Source organism: Athene cunicularia (assembly GCF_003259725.1).
Source record: "Athene cunicularia isolate RWA chromosome 8 unlocalized genomic scaffold, athCun1 chr8_part1, whole genome shotgun sequence".
In the NCBI taxonomy this organism is placed as follows: Eukaryota; Metazoa; Chordata; class Aves; order Strigiformes; family Strigidae; genus Athene; species Athene cunicularia.
Genome location: NW_020799109.1, coordinates 31157221 through 31175744, shown reverse-complemented (window position 1 = coordinate 31175744; position 18524 = coordinate 31157221). Strand labels below are relative to the sequence as shown.

The 18524-nt window shown below is 38.9% G+C and overlaps 1 protein-coding gene across 1 annotated transcript in view; it reads right to left on the bottom strand.

The window, feature by feature from the left end:
- The window catches only part of COP1 (COP1, E3 ubiquitin ligase), a 134171-nt gene that overhangs the window by 92526 nt on the left and 23121 nt on the right, over positions 1-18524 (bottom strand). Inside the window, exons 9-12 of the mRNA XM_026854021.1 lie at positions 13197-13256; positions 11229-11305; positions 6273-6330; positions 2684-2798 (exon numbers count right to left, since the gene is read on the bottom strand). Of these exons, the coding sequence (XP_026709822.1) occupies positions 2684-2798; positions 6273-6330; positions 11229-11305; positions 13197-13256 (310 nt within the window). The remainder of the gene's footprint in view (positions 1-2683; positions 2799-6272; positions 6331-11228; positions 11306-13196; positions 13257-18524) is intronic.

The following is an 18524-nucleotide window of genomic DNA, read 5'->3' as shown; positions in this document are numbered from 1 at the left end:
TTCAGTGATGCTGCATGCAAGTCAGGGTTGGTAGTACAATCACATTATCTGCAGTCAAACATTAGGGAGAGCCTTCAGGCTTTGTAATAACCCCCAGAATTTGCAGCAGTTCTCCCTTCCCTCCTCCAGTGCTCCCACCTTCACTTTGTCTTTTTGCACCAATACAATGTAAGGGAACTACAGCTATCACTGCTCTCACAGCACTGACACACAGCACCACAGTTTACAGGCACTGCACATCTTGTCTCCTGTTAAGTCACAGCATTCACTGCAGCAGCACAGAAGTCATACATACGACTCACTCATATAGCCAAGATCAAATTCCACCCACTAGTTAAAAGTTACCTTTTTTTTTTTTTTTTAATCAGCAGCATAAGGAAGTGACAAAGCTCCACTTATTAGAAAGCTTTGGAAATACTTGGTTGAAAAAAAGGAACAGATTGATCTATGAAAGCAGAATACAGCTATGATTTCTTGTGGGAAGAGAGAGAATAATCACTTCCTTCACCCTAGTAATTCTTTACCATGAGAAATTAATATCTTGCTCTACACTTGTAAGGCATTCTGGTGTCCCTTATGCTATTTAATGTTTGATCATATAAAGGAACAGTAAAGGCTAGTAATTAGCATGTTTAAGGGTACTAACATATACATTACCTATGTCAGATGAATCAAAAGGGGGAAGATGAACAAAGCACTGCTCCAAATTAAAATCGTCAGCGCCTGACCACTACAGGAAACAGCTCAAGAAGCAGCACGTAAACATCAGTCAGTGTTTTTCAAAGACTGTTTCCTCCTTTGACACCATGATAGGAACAAATAGCTGCTACTCTTCCGTTTCCCTAATTTAGAGATCAAGCACACAGTCCTCCTACAATTTATTCTGCATCTGTGTCTGGAAAACCAAATGTTATTTCTCAAGACATTTTCTCTGTCAAAGTGCAAGGCCATTTCATAATTACAGTTGTATTATGTCTCCACTCCCTACCAGAACAGTCATAGGCACTTGCAAAAAGCTTTAAATCCACATTAAATCCTATCTGTGTCAAAAAGCAAGACTGACTTAAGAAAACTTAATCAAGTTTCACAGGTTATCCTTTATTTAGAGAAAAACCTGCACTTGCAAATCCTCTGCTCTCGGTGCAGCTGACACAAACGAATACAAAAACAGTTTCACCACATTCATATTTATAGTTCCAATTATGAAGAAAAATGTCTTCTACAAAGGAATGCTGGAAAGAGCCCTATTTGTTATTCTTGGTTAATAAGTATTATTTTAACATAAACACAGTTATGCATCACCAAGATAGCACAGCATAAAAACATTCCAATGTGATCTGAAGTACTGTATTTTGCAAAGCACTTGCTAGTACTTCACAGGAAACCAGTCCCATACAACCCCCTTCTCCCATCTTCCAGCAACTGAAGCACCCTCTCAATGTGCTGCACTCCTTGTTAAAATTGTTTTGCTGTGCATGATGAGAACTGAGTCAGTTACTGCTCTAAAGTAGGCAGAAGATGTAGACATATTCAAGAGTGAGCTCCCCTAAAACATGTTGCAGCCTTTTAATTTAATTTTTTTTTTAATTAAGTAAAAGAACAATCAAGCTTAATTTTCATTTTTATTTCAAGAGTGAATAAAACTTAAACTAAACTACATGGAGAAAAAAAGCCACAGGGGTTTCTACCCCTGCTCCCTTGCTGATCTCTATCATTGGAGGTTGGTCTTTGCCTCTCAAGACTACCAGTAAAGATATTCTGCTGCAGCAACCTCCACCTAGTTTCCTCTTGTCCCTAGAGGGTTTCTCCCATCCCCTGAGGGCTGGCTGCTCCCCACTCCTCGCTGCAGTCTGTCACTCTTCTATGAGCTGCAGCTCACAGCTTGATGCTGCAAAACTCTTGCCTGCCACAGCCCATTGCCTGAAACTTTTCCCCAAAGGTGGTTTCCTCCCCAGAAGATTGCACAGCGACCCTCCTTGCCCTCAAAACATAATTTGACCCATTTGTTTCTTACGATCCATCCACTAGGTAACAATTACTCTAGCTGCTGTCAAGCTGTTACTCAATTATGAATGAGGCAATCTAGGCAATTGTGAAAACAGCTTCTAATGCTGCAAAACAATCCTCAGATCTAAGGTGTGCCCCATGGAACAGCAACACTGCTACACACAGCTTCTATATGCTCCAAACCATTTGAGGATCAAGATTCAATCTAACACAACATAAAGGAAAACCTCCAAGTGTCCTATTGTATTCTAAATACAGGAGAATTTATCAATTTATGTTTATACCTCTGAAGTATTTTAGCAGCAATGTTTTTAACTACTGTGTTTATACCACATCTAGTAGAAAGACAACACAACCACTGCTTTCAGACATTTATATCTTTCAAATGAGCATCAGTGAAATTTTTTATTGTGGGTTATGCCCTTCACAGTACAGGATTACAAAGTAATACATGTGCCCCTCCAAAGTGACAGGATTAAATTTTCCAAATTTAGCAACCTGGAAGATTGGTCAAGAAAATAACAGGATGGTTTGAGTAACACATAAACATGTATAGCAACATTCCCATGCAAGGAAGAAGTGAAAGCTGCTTTCTCAAAAGAAGTCTTTCCTGAGGACTAGGCACTGTAAGAGGTAACTGATGTCAGAAGCTGAATACCAGACAAGAGGAACTCACCTGAGACACGTGTCATCCTGGTGGAAAAATAGCACTGCTCTAGGTCCTCAAAGTGAGCTGTGAGCCGCTTGCGTCGTGAGGCTAGTGTGCTGTTATACCACGGCTGCTTTTTGGTCTGAATGGAGAAAAAGAGAACATTTCAGAAAGGTAAAGTCAGGCCTGGGTTTCACCTCAACAGATTTTACCAAATTATAAACAACTTATACATTATATGTGAAGAGTTAGAAGTGTAAAATGACATTAAATGAAGACCTTGCCACTGTCAACAGTTATGCTTAAGGTCCTATGCTGCACCCTTTAACTTGACAAACAAGAAAAGCTGCTTTTAGACAGTTCTTGTTTCCTGAACCTTTGCAAATTTATCGATTCCATTCTCACACACAGGACAGACAGCAGCGATCCTTGGGGAGTCACGTCTTGCATTTATACAGATAGATGGCAGAGGCTAAAGATACCAGGCTTCCAGCTTCACAAATCAAACAGACACTACAACAAATACTTCCTCAATCCCTGGCAGACAGCTTGTTAAAAACAGAAGGAGGTGTTTATTTTTAAGAGTTACTGAATTATTTCTTTTGAAGCAACTCAGTAACTCTCCATAAAGCTAACCAACTAAGGATAGAAGCAGAAGACACCATGAAGTTCAAAGGTTAATTGAAATGAAGTCCATGAAACTCACATTAAAGCTATTTCCCAACCTACCCAAGCAGTAATAGTGAGAGGTAGAAACAAAAGGATTTAAACTATGTAAGTAAGCTGTCCTCATGAAGCAAAACAGAAAATATAGTACTTTGTTTTAATCACTAGTAAGGAAAAGGAACAAATTCCTCTACTACACAAGAAGCATGAAGGGCACCTTGCTTTAGTGTATATTTAAGAAGTCTCAATTATACTGAAAGCTAATGGGGAAATGTTAAAAGTTTTGAGAACCACCAAGCTCCTAATAAACAATGTCTCTGACTACATACAAGGTCCATAATGCCACTCAATGGCACTAACAAAACCTACTCTGTGTAAAACACCCCTGCAATCCATGCAAGAGAACAGCCTGTCCTCATTACAGCTATCACAAAAGCCAACAAGAACAAACTAAGTTTAGAGCCCAATCAAATTCTGCTTATACCTGTATGAACAGTTATCTAACATTTTTGGGAAAAAGCAAACCCCAAGCAATGAAACTTCCTGCACAAGGGCCCTGGCTATACACTTGACACCATGACTCACACTTGCACACTGGCAACACCTACACAGCTTGTTTCATCTTGAAAGCAACTCCAGTCTCAGCACACAACTAGAACACTGGAAAGTACTCCTATATGAACATCTTTTAGCTACAGTTTCCTAAAATTTCACAGCTTTAAGAAATGCTTAACACAACACCTTTATAGCACCTCCCTGTTAATGTTGTGCACCAGCCTGCAAGGGCTCCAGACTCTCAGCACATCAGGAGTGATGAAGGCTCAAGACAACTTCAAGCATCGAAGAGCAATCACTTCAGTCTCAAATAACAATGAGCTGCCTGTGACATGAGCCCAAACCCAAGTCTGATCTGCCAGATGAGCCCACACTGAGAAGGAATCACAACCATGGTATTTGCCTGCTGTATGATTACCATCTGGGGCTCCAGAGGAAGATCCCCCCAGAGCAGGTCTCAGGCTGACAAATGGTAACTCATCTGTGCTGGGATTCCATCTACATTAACCTGTCTTCATCAGATCCTCCCCTGATAAGCATTTTAAACTCCTCATGTTCTACCAAGACATTTATTCAGTTTCTGTGAATTATGTTCCCTGGCTACTTGTTAAGCAGTGCTGGGAAACAGAAGGAAGAAAAAAACAAGAGAAGAGAGAAAATAAACATAAGCAATTTTTATTCAACTGCTAAAACTACTACAGTTCTCCTAGTTGAGGACATTAGTTCAGATTGTTCTGTTATCAATAGTGATTTTACTGTCTGAGCTCCATCAGGTGACCTAAGTAGTTGGCTAACAACTGTGGAAAAGCTTCATAGCTACACACGAGCTTCTTATTTATAGGAAAAAGAAAGGTACTGCCACTAAACACTACTTGCAGAATTCCCCAGGGCCTATGTGACTTGTCCACTACTTAATTCTCAAGTTCAGCTTCTGGAAGAAAACTGTCCTGTAGCTTTGTGGTATATAAATTCTTCCCTAATAACATGTTTGTGAGCAATGCACAAAGTAATTATATTGTAAAAGCAGGCTGTGATGTTCACCCTAACATTGCTTCTTACTGCCAGCAGTGCCCAATCTATGATTGTTGCCATGAATTAAAAAAAGCATAACTGAATTTATATTCTTAACGCTATTTTTATGGTAAAGTCTTGTTGAAATTAGACTACATTTGAATGAAGTGTTTAATTTCAAGAGTTCTCTTTCAACTTCCCATGCAAGCATATATTAAACTTTAATTCAAAAATTTTTACTAGAGAGTACAGATCATGCACTCGATAAAAATCTGCATTTGAGAACAAAAAAAGATTATTCTCACACAAGTAAGGCTGTCATACAGAATGACTAGAAAGTCTAGATTTTTTGTTGTGTATGCTTACTGGTAGTATTGCTATTAATTTTGTCTGGATAGAAAGAAAAGTACTGAGAAGAGCCATACAAGTGGAGAAGAAACACACTGTGTCATATCAGAGTCTTGAACATAAAATCTCCACCCATATTTCACTTGCCCTCTGAAGTGAGGTAGAGCTACAGTTCTTTGTTCAAGCAAAAAACTCCCAAGAGAACAGTATCAGGAACAACAAGGATTTTCCCAGAAGTCACTTTTTTTCTTTAAATCAGCTATACAATCAAGATCAATACAACAGCACATCTACCTATTAATTTACCAATTAGATACTGCTGTGTGCCACAGATGGTCCACCACCACCAGAGAGCACCAAAGGCACAAGCTGGCATGTAACCAAGTCCATCTGTTTAAATCAAAACTGTTTAACCTTTTTGAAACTGTGAGCTAGATATCAGTGTCATCTTCCCAGCCCAGCTGAATCACTCTGAACTGCAAGACTATGGCAGTGCTGTTTGGCAGTCAGGAGACCCTGAGGATCACACAGTTTGGAGGCTGCCTGCCAAACACTTTACTGTATATCTCACTTTCTACCCTCTATGTGAACTTATAATACAGTTTGCAAGGAGCTAAACAAGGACAAACCACAATGGCTGTATGTTTAGAGAATCATTGTTTTGAAGTCAATGTTGATCCAAACTTATTTAAGTCAATGCAGAGGGTCAGGGATTTACCTAGCTTCCCAAATGCTGCCTACTTATGAGATGAAAAGCAAAAAATATCCCCTCTTCCCTGAAGACTCAGCTTTGGAAATAAAGTCAGATGTCTAAATATATTACATCAGATTTCTCTGACAGCATCAGCATGGGCACTGACAATCACATACAACGCTGTAGTCTTGGCTCCAGTTTGCCCATGTAACCCATTAAAAGCATTTGCAAGACTTGAGTTGACCAGCACCCTGGAGATGAACAGAGTTGTGCCTAATCTCTGCCCAACCTCCACATTCACTCTCCCATCCCCCCTGTACAGCAACATGTGTGTTACCTTACCTGAGAACTGCCACTGAAGCCTGGCGGCTGGCTATACTCCGTGGAGTCAATAATACTACTGCAAAACCAAAAGAAACAGTCTGCTTAAATCACTGTGCAACCATCCTTTACGATTTTTAATCTGTTTGCTATTCCCCCCTCCGCATCCTGCAGTATAATTGCCTTTGAAATTCATTTTATTGACAGCAAACACAAGGTTATTTTTTTGTTTGGGGGTTTGGGAAGGATTTGTTTGTTTTTTTAAAAATACAGGGATCTCCTAAAGCATAATGATGGCAGACACAATTATGTGTACAGCAATCTAATAATTTCTTATTAGAATGTAAAAGCATATCTTTTGTATGAAATATGCAGGATAAGACATTTTGAAAATAGCATGCTACCACTGTTTGGGTTTTTTTTTAAAAAGTAGTTTAATGCCATGGCATTTGAAACAGCACTGTGAGGAGAAAAGCTAGAGAAATCGGCTTAAGACAGGTGTGCTAGTATTCCAGACATCTCCAAAGACACACAAAACAAGACATAAGTAATTAAATACAGGGATAAACTAAAGAGATACTGACAGCTGGGATTACTATTATTAGAAAATGCTAAACTATATATGGCTATATAGTATCTACAATGACACAACATACCTTAAATTGCTGTTTTCAAAACATAGCATATATATGCACATTCAAGAAATTTAAATTTTCAAAACTGCAAAAGGATCTACTGATACAATCAGAAAACAGGCGGTTTGGCATTCTTGCACATATAGGCAAAATATTTACTCACAGTAAGTCACTGGAGCCAGATTAAAGCACCCTTAACACTCAAATTTAAAATACTTTTAGGACAAGTAAAGATTAGTACACAAGAATACCATTTCATTAGTAATGAACACATTACAAACATCACCATGATTTGTTTCTAAGAATCTTTATAAAACTTACTTGCTTCTGCTATGTCATTTGGCTTGGACGTAAGAGAAGCTATCTGGGTTCATTATTCTCAGTCTTACTTATGAGGTAATCTTAGATTTAAGCACTGCTTGGGAAAGCTAAAGATTTCTTTAAAAAGCTGCCAGAACACTACTATAGGTCCTGGCTTTGTAAAAGATGATTGTACCTATTGATGTTTATGTAACAGTTGCCAGAACTGATGTGCAGACTTGACATTCCTGGTCATAAAACAAGTTGTTTGGTCAAAATGCCAGTCAGGGCACCTCTAAGCCTAGAAGGATGAAATAGTGGTACTAGTGCTTAAATATTTCTCTGAATGTTTTAAAGCTCCCCTGGAGGTGGAAAGAAGTAGAAACAGAAGATGAGAGATTATTTTAAAGTCTCATTAGTGGTTAACTTTTAAGATGAGATTGATTTGGCTTCTGTTAACAGGCAAGACAAAAACTGCAATCTAAGAAAATCTGAGGGATAAAAAAAAAAAATCATTATTTGCTGCAGGCTATTGCAAGGGAGAAAACAGCAAAGCTGTTTCAGGCATGGTCAGGGACAATGAACTTTAAATTAGAATGTGGCCACACAAAATGAAACACATACAGCAGATCCTGCCAGGAACAGCAAGAACAAGATGCTCAGCTGGAAAATGATGAGAAAGTATTCTGAGACAGGTACAGTGGCAATTAACAGCAAAACACACAGACTTAGAATGTCTGGTCTCGTTCTGCTGCAGGTTGTCTGGCGATGTAAAGCCTTCAAAAGTGCGTCATCTCCCTAACCAGAATACAAATTCAAAGTGATTTCTGTGCAGTGCCTGTAGCTGAGTTAACTGTCACATGCTTGATTGTTTTCCCTTTTAAAAACAGGATGCAAATAATCAGAAAATTACAAAAGTTCCCTCTGAATTATTTTTAAAAAGCTGTAGCATTAGGTTGAATTAGGAAATTCAGCTACACTAACACAACATATTTAGAACAGCCACCAAAACGCAGTTTGTTACCAGAGTTACCAGGCAACTAATTTTTAGATCAGAATCTTTCCCCAGAAACTCCGATTAGAGTGATAGTTTGTTATTGCTATTACTCCTGAATATGCAGCCACAGATAAGTTGCTTATTTGTACCTCCTGTTCGCACGATTTATTGGTAGCAAAAATAGTACATGCACTAGTTTAGAAAAATGCTACACAGAACTATTCGTTCTTTTCCCTTATTCTTCCCCTCTTGTTCTCTATTAGTACACAAACCCAGCAATCTGCAACACTGAACAAGTGCCATGCTATTACCCAATGTAATATTTCATCATACCATGTACAAGCATAAGAAAACATGTGTTTCTTGAAGCTGAGAATGCATCGAACGCAATAGTCATACTTGTTTTTTTTGCTAAAGAGCTTATGAAGGAAGTGGGGGAAGGCATAGTAATTTCAAATTTTGAAGATGTTGGGGGGGGGCAGGGGGAGAAGCTACAAACAATGAAAAGAAACAGAATTAATGAAGCAAGCCTGTGATTTAGAGGAAGTAGATGAATAAGGGCAAGTCACTAGAGACCAGATAAAACCAAATTCCAGAGAACTCTATTTTCTTGAACTTTAAATTCAAAGGCTAAAGAGATTTTCTTCATCTCAGCATGGGTCTATGATAACCTTGTACTGTAAGACACATTAGTAAAGTTTTATACAATTATATTTCATTAGAAGGGTGTTAAGCATGTTAACAAGTTATATTCCAATTTAAATACACCATTTTAATTCACTGATAAGTTTAAAAGTCCCTGCAAGTTTAGTAACATTTTAACATGGATGTGAAACCATCTCAAACTATTTGTATTTCATTCTTAGTGGTTCACAGCATCTCTAAAACGCACTTTGGATGTTAACAGAGCTGGAAAAAAAACCAACATATTTTGAAGCTCCTATCAGCTGTTCCGCAGCATTCTTTTCAAGAAGGAATCAAAGTTACAGTTTTGAGATACTGCCCAAACCTTACATTTAATGTTGTAAAGAAAATTAATTTCAAGCAGGAGACCCTGCTGGAATCTGACTTCTGGTAATTCAAACACTTGAATTACACAGAACTGTCAGGATAGGGTGGGGACAGAAGTTACAGGAGGCCAGCAAGAACCAATGCCTGTTCAGACACTTCCTTCATGTACTGTTTTCACTTCAGCCACTCAAGACTACCTCTTAATGCAGGAATGTCACTGAGAAACTGGAGAGGTCTCCTCAAGATGAGAGAAAAAGGCAACCCCACATAGCCTAGGAAACTGCTAAATATCCTATTGTATCACACCTGTCATTTTGTAGCAGAGGAAAAACAAAATTTCAAGACAGCCAAGATGGAACCAGAGAAGAGAGTTAACAAGATTGGGCAAGAGCCCACAACCTCTGCACCCACCATGGTCTAACCCACCACTATCTCACAGCAGACCTCAGGTGAAGCACGTCAATCCAAAGTCACGAAAATATTTGACACTACCTTATATGTTCAAAAGCGAGAACTAAGAATGACTGACCATAGGATGTGCAATAAACAGGCATAAAGGAGTAAGAAATTCTCAGTAGACTGAAACCAGCATAAGTCTTGGGGCAGATTTCCCCCCTGCCCCAACCCTTTCACCAAAACTCTTGGACTTAAAATGTTAGCCCAGCTATCAACAGATAAAATTTTTCTTTGGGAGCTTGTTTGTTAGCTTGGCTTGAGTAATAGATTCATTTCTACTGGTAAGTACAATCTTCTGTAAAAAAAGGTTTCTAGGCCTGAAGGTGTTCAACATGTAGCAAATACAGGCCAATCAGAGCTCAAGTTTTCCCCAAGCAGCAGTATCACAAAGCAAACAAGCAGCAATCTATTTAATAGCCAATAACCAGAAAACTAGTAGAACCTGACAAGAATCTAATCAGCTTCACAAAACTGCTTCTTGGCAAAACAGCGATAACCCACTTCAAAAAATATGCACCTTGCACCCAAAAAATTAAACAAGCAGTGAAGAGTGAAATAACAACCACTGTTCTCATCCATCTTGGCCATATTCCTGTCCTTTCCCTCAGGGCCAGCTAGAGCTTCATAGAAATATAAGATATTCTGTTCTTAGTGTCCAGAAATAGCATCTTGGTAAGAAATCCCAGCCAATATTGCTAGGCTCCTTACCAGAGCACTGTAGCTAAATCTCTCTAGGGGTGGAAATCTGATAATTATTTTTTTTTTTCATACTTCTGGAGTATTAGGTTTAGAGCTGCTAATTGCAGAAAAGGTACAATTTTTAAAACAGAAGTCAATAGCTTAGAGAACTCTATAATTAAGAGGTAGGAGAGATGACCATTTAGTAACTTTACTTGACCCTGTGAAATCAGAGCTTTCTTACAACCAAAAAACGTGGCTATAAAGTAGAGCACTTCAAACCCTGGCACATGCAACTTGGACACAAGAAGCATATGCAATTTTATCATCAAGAAACCAGACTATGCAATATTCCAGACAAAAAAATCCACATGGAAAGTATGTTATTCAAAAGGCATTTCATTAAATCGAACAGACAGCAGGTAAACAGAATCAATAGGCTGTATGTTTTAAATTTGGATCCTATGAGCCCATAGCTTTAGCTATTCATGCTGTGTAGGGAAGCCAGAGGACACCAATATCATACAAGTTTAGGACCTTTCACATGCCAAGCAGAACTGCTTAATGTTCAGAAGAGGTAGCACATATTTAACAGTAATATTTCATACTATAACAAAGGCTTATGACTCAAGTTAACTAATTCACACTACATTTAAAACCACCAGCTTTCTACATCATGTTGTTTAGAGCAGACTTTTCATCCAGCTGCAGACTCAGGTGGCTCTCTTCACTGCTTTGTTCACATAAAGTTTGTATCAATCAAAAATAAAACAGGGAAATACTGTATGGCACACAAAAAAATAGTGTTGCTCATGTTTTGAGCATGGCACGGAGAGGACCAGCAAGTGCAGTGCAATATGTACAGCCTGAAATCCAAGTCCTGAGTTGCAAGCTCCATACCTGTGTGAAGGTGAAGGAGCCTCAAACTGTGGCACCGTACTGTCCTCACTGACTGGGGAGTACAAGCCGCTCATCTCCTGAAACAGAAAACCATGTTACAGCAAAGCTGACAAACATGAATAGTAGGCACCATCTAACAAGATGTTCACACAGTTATTTTGTTTTTCCAAGCAGATAACCAACTGTATCTACATTTATTCATCTTTCATCTAGAAGTCTTTACTATACCTGAAGAAACATTGATTTTATTTTTTTCACTTATCATTCCAACTGGGTTTCAGAAATCCAACAACTGTGGCGCTTTTTGCCCCAAAAGAAGCAGTTCTGGAGTTTATACTCAAAAACCAATGGATTTTGTTACCATCCAGTCGTCTCTAAACCAGCACTTCTGTTAAACATGGCAGAACAAGCAAACTAACTGCATTTGAGATACATGCAAACTTATCCAATAGCCTTTGCAGCTGGAAAGTAAGGCTGGATATGGGTCATGACAAGAATAGCCACAGGACAACAGGGCAAAGGTGGTATCATACCCCAGACTTAAAGAGGATCTATCAGTCTTCCATGGGGCAAATGCACAAGAGAAACTTTGCACATGAACTTGGCTTTGTCATTGCCAGAATAAACTGCTGCTGTGTACCCAGTATGAGACTGTATTTTTCATCTGTTTGAGAAATGGAAGATATGCAGGATGCTGCAGCTCATTAGTTAAGGGGGGTAAAGCATTCCAGGACAACATTAAGGGTGCTTTTCAAAATTGCCGCTAGGTGCCTATTAGTTGTTAGGTAGCAAGTCGGATATCTGTGACAAGAGAGATCTCAGGCTTCAGAGGTCAGAACCAAGGTCACTATCACACACCAGTTACATACCCCAGCTTCAGTCCACTGAAGTGCCTGATTAAAGAGCAGAAAAGCAGGTAGCTAGATATTCTTTGAGGGATCCTGCAGCTTTGGGAATAGCTTCTTCTAGATCTGAAGACCTATTTTACAAGTCTCGAGGAAACATGCTAAGGTATATTTATTTCCCAAGAGCTGAGAAACATTTAGGGAAATAAGTCTGAAAAATGCTGTTATCTACCAAGTTACAATTTGCATAGCCATCAGCTGAAGTTCCTGCAGTTGTCAGTTCTATTTATATTTTGATAATTCATCAGCATGCATATAAATTGGAAGTGAAGAAATCTAAAAGGCTTTTGGGCAGTGTTTGGGAGCCTGTGCTGACTGCTTGAGCTTAGCAGAGAAAAGCAGACCTGCAAACTGATTCCCAAGAAGCTTTAAGGGAATGCTATTTTAAGAGGTGGCAGTCTGATGCATTCCTGAAACATCAGTTTCCTACTCCAAGATCCAGACCCTAGAATTAGAAAGAATGACCAAGGAGGAACTTAAGGACTAAGGACAGAGGGATTTGAGCTGATAGGTTTACAAATACTTCTAAAATAATTCCTAGCAAAAATATCAAGAGATTCCCATCATTAAGGAATTAAGATAATTGTATCAGAAGGCAGCAGACTGCTTCTTCTTGACACACAGCAAGAGCTGGTTCTGTTCCTACCCAGTCTCTGCATTACAGTTCTTATGCACCCCCCAGTGCCTCTGCATTTTAAGAGTGACATGCTGCTAAGATTTAAACAGCCTGTGCAAATAGCTAGAACAGTGCAACATACAAAAATCATAAGCTATGATCAATATACTGACTGTTGATTTCTAGCAATTATTTATAAATACTACTGACACAAAGAAAATTGCAAGATACAATTATGTAACAGCTAGGTTTCAGTGAGTCCCATCTTACCAACGTGCAACTTGCACACATCAACTAAATGAACAAATTAAAGAACAAACATCATCTGTCCATTTTCCCATTACCGACTCAAATGCTATAAATTCTACACAGCAGCCCCACAGCAAGGCAGACAGCTTGATGAAAATGAAAAATTGCTAGAGTCAGAACAATGTCTGGGCACCTCACCTCTACTCGTTTAATATCTTCTTCCAGAACACTTAGCTCCTTCTGGATCTGCTCCAATTGCTGTGGATAAGAGAATGGGAGAAGTCTAAATCAATTTGCACTGCACACCAGCAAGATAAATTAGAATCTTTTTAGAAAGGAATCTGAACTATCTTAACTGGCATGCTACACAATTTGAAAGTCACTAGGCAGGAAGTCCATATGCATAGATTAACAGGAGTGTGCACACAAACCACATTCCAGACAAAGTTGTTATTGTGAAACAGTGCAAAATCAGAGCATAAGGTACTCTGATATCAGAGACACTCCCACATAATTCAAAGTAATACTATTATGCTCCTCTAATATCTTTCATGCAAGGTATTTATAAACACTGAACATAATTAGCAAAAAACCCATGAAAGACAAAGATCATTTCACCCTTCAACAAAAATACAAAACATTTAGTATTAAGAGTATTTTTCTTGCTAGCAGTTAACCTGCCATGTGACACTTTAAGCTTACCAATAAAATTCTTGGACTGGCAAAAAAACCCCACACCTATTATGACCATGGAGAGATTTGCTCCTGGCACTAAGCAAGCACCATATGGCTTCTCTTTCAAAAGGTGTGATACTTACCTTGGATTACACCATAAACTCCAGTCAATTTGAGGGCTACTCCTGAAAAGGTCAGAAGGTGACTTCCCCTCTCACCAGTCAGCATTCCCTTTCCCTTCTTTGTGTCACACTTGATATTTTTCAGGTTTTTCAATTACTTTTCAGTCAACCTGCAACCTGGCTTCATTCATCACTAGCAAGTGGAAGCCACAAACTTGACAATTGTTTAACACTAAGCAGGAGCATCATCTACTTACCAGCTCTAACCCCCACCCTCATTCAGCAGACATGTCCCATCCAAACACCCACCAGAGCCTATGCCCAGCCTTGCAGGACTCAAAACACATGCACTTCTCTAGGTCCAGACTTGGAGCTTGCATCTAAACAGACAAAAACTCAGCTCCAATGCAAGTCACTAAGACACACAAGCCTAATGAATACATTGAGAACTAGAAGCCCACCTGACTCCTCAACTCCGTGAAAATCTACAGACTAACACTGTGACCTGTCATCAGAAGCTATTACCAAGTTAGCAAGTCTACTGAAAGCTTAAGCCCAACATATTCTCTAAAGGATAACTTTTTGTCATTTTGAATTTACAAGGTGATATCAAATTGCCCAAATCCAAAGTTACTAGCATTGCAAGATGTATTACTTTGTATGTCATATTCCCAAGAATGTTTGGCAAGCTACTCCCAAAGACTTATTCACCCAAGTGGTTAAGCTTGATCCTGTAACAAAAACACACTCACCACTTAAATCCCCACTATTGATCAGCATTCCAAGTATCTGTGTACTCTACATTAAATAATCTCCTATTTTAATTTACCTTTTCAACATTAAAAAGTTTCTGTCCCTGAAGACAGGAGAAGAAATGACTGCTGGGTCCATACCTATTTCTAACACAGCTGCTTCTTTGCAATGAGATGACATTGTATTTATATCCTAATCTCTCCACTCGGAAGGTTCCACTTTGTATTTCATTTGAGTCACAGACAGCACAAGTTTAATGGTTTAAAACTAGACTGCCACAGATAATTTACAAACCACTACACCACAAAAGATAATTCCATTTTCACTTGCAAAACCTACAGCAAGAATAGCAGGTGGTGCTATAGGTCTAAGATTAGTGGTGAAGTTAAGTGACACATGCACAGCATGGGTCCTGCCTGTACTCATCTCTGGCTGGCAAATACCATTAGTCCCCCCACTTTAAGTCCCATTTAAAAAGAAGTTACAAAACCACTTAGAAGTTCCAGAATTACAGAAAGGAAATCAGCTGTTCTACATACTGGCTCACAGCCAACTGGACAACTGAAAAATAATTGACAGTTGTTGCCATCAAACAGAAGACCTTTTTATAGGAACAAGAGCAGAGACCTTTTATTGGCCAGCTTTTAGTAACTATTGCACAGAGCCAAAAGTACACTATCTGGGACTTCATTTACTAATTCTTCTTTCTAGTTATATTATGGCAAGCAATTTGAACCTACCATAAACTTACCCAATAGCCACAAGTCTAAAACCTAGGCAAGTATGTTTCATGCTTATTTTAGGAAAAGTATTCTCATACCATCAGCATCAAAGGAGTTAATGTCCACATTGAGACTTTTTTTTTTTTGGTAGGTTGGCTCAAGTGTTTCATGGTTTAGCTTTAATCTATCAGGGACCTTAAATCAGTCCACATTCATACCAATTAAACTTTGAAATATAAGACTACTGATTTATAATTGCCAGTCATTGAGGGACATTTAAGAAAAGCTAAATGCATTACAGTCCTTGCAGTATATGAAGATTTATGGACCCTTAATTTTATTTTCACTATGATGGGCACAGAAAGCAAGCCGTGTCCTGTCCCAGTGATGGGCAGAATCATGCCTGTCAAGCTTCAGATTAAGTCAGCAAAAACACATAGAATGAACACTGAGATGTATGCTAAAATAGAAGCATATACTATAAACCCTCTTCTTAGACACAGATGCCTTCCCAGAACTGAAAAGGCCAATGTGGGTAAGGAGAAAACTTAAATTCAGCAGTTAAACCTTATCATTTCTACTCCACTGAACTACAGTACATAGGTGCAAAACATTCTGGTCCCACATTACACAAATGCATATATACAAAATAAAAATGACAACCTCAAAATAGCCTATGTTTCTCATAATCTCTAGAAAAGGGATTTCAGACATTCAAGTCAAGAAGCTACCACAGCAGGAAACACAGGCTCTCACTTTGTTCTTTTTAGGTAACCTTTCAGATCCAAAGACCTTACACAGCCACAAAGCAGTCCCCCATAAAACCCTCCAGTTTATGTCTGAGGCTTAGACACACATAAGGAATTTTTCAAAGACAACTCTCAGCCCTAGACTATATGGATGAAGGGAAATCCCCTGGCGAGTTGCTCAAAGACACCCTGCAACAGTACTGAATTTCCACATAAGACTCTTGGGTGGAAATATTAATTTGAATTTATACAGTGCTAAACACCAGGTCATGGTCAGCTTGATCTCAGTTGGCTATCTACTACTAAGCGTAGCTGGGCACAGTGCTGAGGTTTCACTCTTGGGCTTCCTGTTTTTACTGGACTGAGGGCCCCTCAGGAGGCAGTGACTTCATCTTTTGTGTTTGTATAGCACAGACAACAAACAGTCCTGACTGGGTCTCCTGGTGCCAGTTCTAAATGTTTGCAAAAATCTAAAAGTGAAGCAGGGCCTTCCAATGCTGCAGAAACTGCCTAGAAAAAACACATGAGGGAAGGAGTCATACACCCTTGACAAACTGTCTTTCCAGTTTAGAAAAAGTACATACAACGAACAGAAGTCATTTCCTACATAAATACTGCAAAATTACCAACACTATTCCACTGAGCAGCTTAAACAGAACACCTGATTCACGTTTCTGAAAACTCATAAGTCACATGTTCAATCACACACCTTCAAGGCTCTGATCCAAACCCCTTTTGCATTCATCACAATATACACTGTAGATCAAGACAAAACAGAGGAGACTATTACCAGAGAGAGCATCTGTTTTCCCAGACACACATTCCAATTGCACCAACCAGGACAGGGTAAAGAAAGTATCATCTGTCCAGCTGAGGAGGATAAATCAGGTAGTCTTTGTAGATAATTCCTTCATTCTCTCCCACAACTGCATCCATCCAACATGATCTTTTTCTACTTCTTATTCTTCTATCAACTACTGCTCTAACAGTGTAAACTTAAGTATCACAGCTGAACCTCTCCTAAAGGTAACCTGTGAAATAAATTTCTTCCTGTAAACATAACACCTCAGCAACAACTCTACAGCAAGTAAGATCAATTTCTCTCTGGAAACCAGTTGAAGTCTTGTCTGTCTCTAGGTTTTCCTCCCATTTTTGATTCAGATATGTAGCCTATTATAATATACAGGGAAACTATGGCAAGGAAGTAATCATTGGAGTTTAAAGATATTTTTAGATTTTTACATTAATCGCAAATCTCACTTATTTTGACATAAAACATCACCCTTACAACATCTTTGCACAAGTGGAAAAAGGTGCAAGGTTTATTTCTGTATCAAGACAAGAACACCTGAGCCTCTGCAAGTTACTTTCATTGGTGAAAATTGGCATCCAAGCCTTTCAGACACAGGGACAATCCATCTATAACACATTTATCCGCAGGGAATATTTATTCTTGATGATCAATACCTCCCTATAACTGGTAAATGTTTCTTTTTAACTGGGGAAGAGCTAAGAGAAAGGTTTGAGAACAACATCCTGGCTAACACACAGAATTCCCTAAAGGTAGGAGGAAGGAGATGCCTAGCTGATCAAAAATGTGTTTCATATCTTGAATTTTCTTCTCCCTCATTTAAATCATCCAGTTTGGGTTGCAGGAGTAATGCTTCAAAGGCTTATGATAAGGGCTGATAGAAAAGTGTCACAATGGAAAGATATCTGGGGCAGGGAACAAAGCTGTCTAAACCTTTAGATTAATTGCCTTAGTTTAATAAATCACTGTACATGCTACTTAGCTCCTAGTACTATGCTGCCCCTTCTTTTTCTTTGGAAAGTCCTCTCCAGTCAGTAAGGAGAGTCAGCTATTATACACTGATATTTGTACGATAATCTCTATCTTGCTGCTCATACACTAGCTGTATCCTTGGCTTATCACTGCAGTTAGAGCTCACATCTCTCATTGAGTAGCTTAGAAATGCAAATAGACTTAAAATACCAGTTATTTAAGTGCAGTGGATAGGAAAGAGATTACTATAGCTATAAATTCACCTCAGGAGTCCTGGAATGTAATCAAGACTATATGACAACATAAGAGCATGACTGATTTCTAGTTCTGTCACCTCCTCTTGCTTACTCATTAGTTCATCCATGTGTGTATGTGTAGAACAATAAGACTTGACAGATGAAGTGATTAACACAAGGTAATGACACCCCTGGAGAATTCATGCTTATAATTCCCTGCAATTATCCCACAATAACTACTAACTCCTCTTATTTTTAGTCTTTAACATGCTCACATTATGGAGTAAGTGAAGACAGCTGGATAGATACATACATTTGAGGCTGAAATGAATGATGATGATGATTCTGAAGTGCTGAGCAGGCACTCAGTGCCACAAACCTGAGGCATTTCAGGATTACTTCCCTGTCTCAGGATGTTTACCTGCTAAAAACAGCCCCCATGCATTAGCAGACATGAAAGAGATCTTGTTTGTTAGATATAAGAGC